This window comes from Atta cephalotes (assembly GCF_000143395.1).
Source record: "Atta cephalotes unplaced genomic scaffold scaffold00005, whole genome shotgun sequence".
Taxonomy (NCBI): domain Eukaryota; kingdom Metazoa; phylum Arthropoda; class Insecta; order Hymenoptera; family Formicidae; genus Atta; species Atta cephalotes.
In genome coordinates, this window is record NW_012130069.1 from 5,423,737 (window position 1) to 5,426,005 (window position 2,269).

The 2,269-nt window shown below is 35.0% G+C and overlaps 1 protein-coding gene across 1 annotated transcript in view; it reads left to right on the forward strand.

Annotated features, from left to right (window-relative positions):
• LOC105626606 (serine/threonine-protein kinase VRK1-like) overlaps positions 1–2,269 on the forward strand; it is an 8,459-nt gene that overhangs the window by 4,612 nt on the left and 1,578 nt on the right. The window contains 7 exon segments of the mRNA XM_012207900.1: positions 113–309; positions 393–633; positions 889–1,089; positions 1,250–1,473; positions 1,588–1,856; positions 2,015–2,093; positions 2,095–2,147. Coding sequence (XP_012063290.1) covers positions 113–309; positions 393–633; positions 889–1,089; positions 1,250–1,473; positions 1,588–1,856; positions 2,015–2,093; positions 2,095–2,147 — 1,264 coding nt within the window.

The window sequence follows — 2,269 nt, forward strand, 5'->3', positions numbered from 1 at the left end:
GTGTCGTGTCGTGTGTCGTGTGTCGTGTGTCGTGTGTGTGTGTGTGTGTGTGTGTGTGTGTGTGTGTGTGTGTGTGTACTTCAAATGATTGTATTTTTGATATATTTTACAGTTAAAAGTTGGTGTGAATCTCAGGGAAAGAAGAGAATTGGTGTACCCACATATGAAGGATCAGGATCTCATTTTTATGGAGGTCATCGATACAGGTTTCTAGTAATACCTCGATATGGCGTGGATATCGGAAAATTATTTCTATCGCATAGAAAGAAATTACCAACAAAACTTGTTAATACGTTAGCTGTTCAAATGGTAAATTTCACACTTGGAATTGCATTTTGTAATTAATAATTGATCGAGATTGCAATTTAATAAAATTTCTTTTTTTTTTATAGCTTGATGCATTGGAATATATTCACAGTAAAGGATATGCTCATGCAGATATTAAGGGACCAAATATCTTGTTATCATATGGGAATGAAATAGGAAAGGAAAAGTCGATGGCATACTTGGTAGATTACGGACTGGCATATCGTTTCCGTACAGGAACTGGTGAACATAAACCATTTGTACATGATGAGAGAAGAGCTCACGAGGGTACTTTAGAATTTACATCGCGGGACGCTCATCATGGAAGTATGTCAATCATTTCAGTAACGCGTATTACAATCGCACATTTGCAATTTCTTTTTATATCAAAATTATAAAAATAAACGATTTTTTTCCTTCAAAAGAGCTGATAAAAATGATGATGATGTGTTCATCTTAGGATTTATTACATAAAAAACAATTTAATAATAACTATTTGATGAACTGAGCTTTTTTTCTATTTCTTTCAACTATTATTAAATGAAAAAGTTATTCTCTCTCATTCAATAAAATATTTTTTAGCACATTCAAGGAGAGGAGACTTAGAGACTTTAGGATATAACATTATACAATGGTTGTGTGGAAAGTTACCTTGGGAAAAAGATAGTGATGAGATAGGTTTCACTATGAATCCTGAAGAAGTTCATCAACAAAAAGAGATTCTTTTATCAGACCTATCCCTATTTATGGACAAGTGCTTTCCTGACAAGAAAAAACCGCCAGGTTAGTAAAAATATAAATATAATAAAAAAAAAATATATATATATATATATATATATATACATGTATGCGTGCGTGCGTGCGAGCGTGCGTGCGTGTGTATAGTGTATATAGTGTATTCATATAATGTTTATATTATTTCATATGATATTTATTTTTATAGCTGCGCTCATGAAATATATGAAGTGCATTACCGAACTAGAATTTGAGACCAAGCCGAATTATTCTTATTTACGGAATTTATTTCTACGTAGTGGCAGTCAAGATGGCAATATTCCTATATGTCTTTATAACATGAAAGAGTCAAATGAAAATCTTACAAGCTCTATATTTTTTGAGCGTCCATATTTAAGAGAAAGGAAACCTTGTAGACCTGTAAACGGCGAGGTAAAAATTTGCTCAAGTTTTAAGTGTCTGCTAATAAAAATACTTAAATTTACATACGTGCGTATGCACGCGCGCGCGAAGTATAGATTATTACTTTAATATTAATTGTTCTAGATACGAATAACACGAAATACTCAGCCTAAGCAACCAGTTCAGAAAAAAGAATTTAGTTGGGAAGCAGTATTAGCATTACATCCAGACAAACTTGCAAAAATCAGTACTCAACTGCCATCTTCGCCTCTCACACCGCCTCTTACACCACCATCGTCTACATCCCCGCGGCCACCGTCTCTGCCGACATATGCAATGTTAGATGTACTTCGTAAAATGAAGGAGAGACAATCAGGTTCATTTAGGCATAAAGCAATACCGAAATCATCAGAGTAAGTATCCACTTTTGTAATATATACATATATATAGGTATATATATTTTTATGTATATAACACACACGCGCGCGCGCACACACACATATACACACACACACACACACACACACACTAGCATTTTGATTGTTTTAATATGTGATTTTTCGATTCTTAGTAATGAACTCAAACCAAAATGGATGACACCCGCAATGGAAGAAGTTGCGCGATTAAGGAAAAAATGACTGAAGTGTCCATTTCTGTAACCGACTCCCAAATAGTTCGCGCGTGACACGTTCACGTGTGGCAAAGAGAAACGTAAGATTGTATTTTACACACTCACTCACACACACACACACACACACACACACACACACACACACACACACACACACACACACACACACACACACACACACACACACACACACAC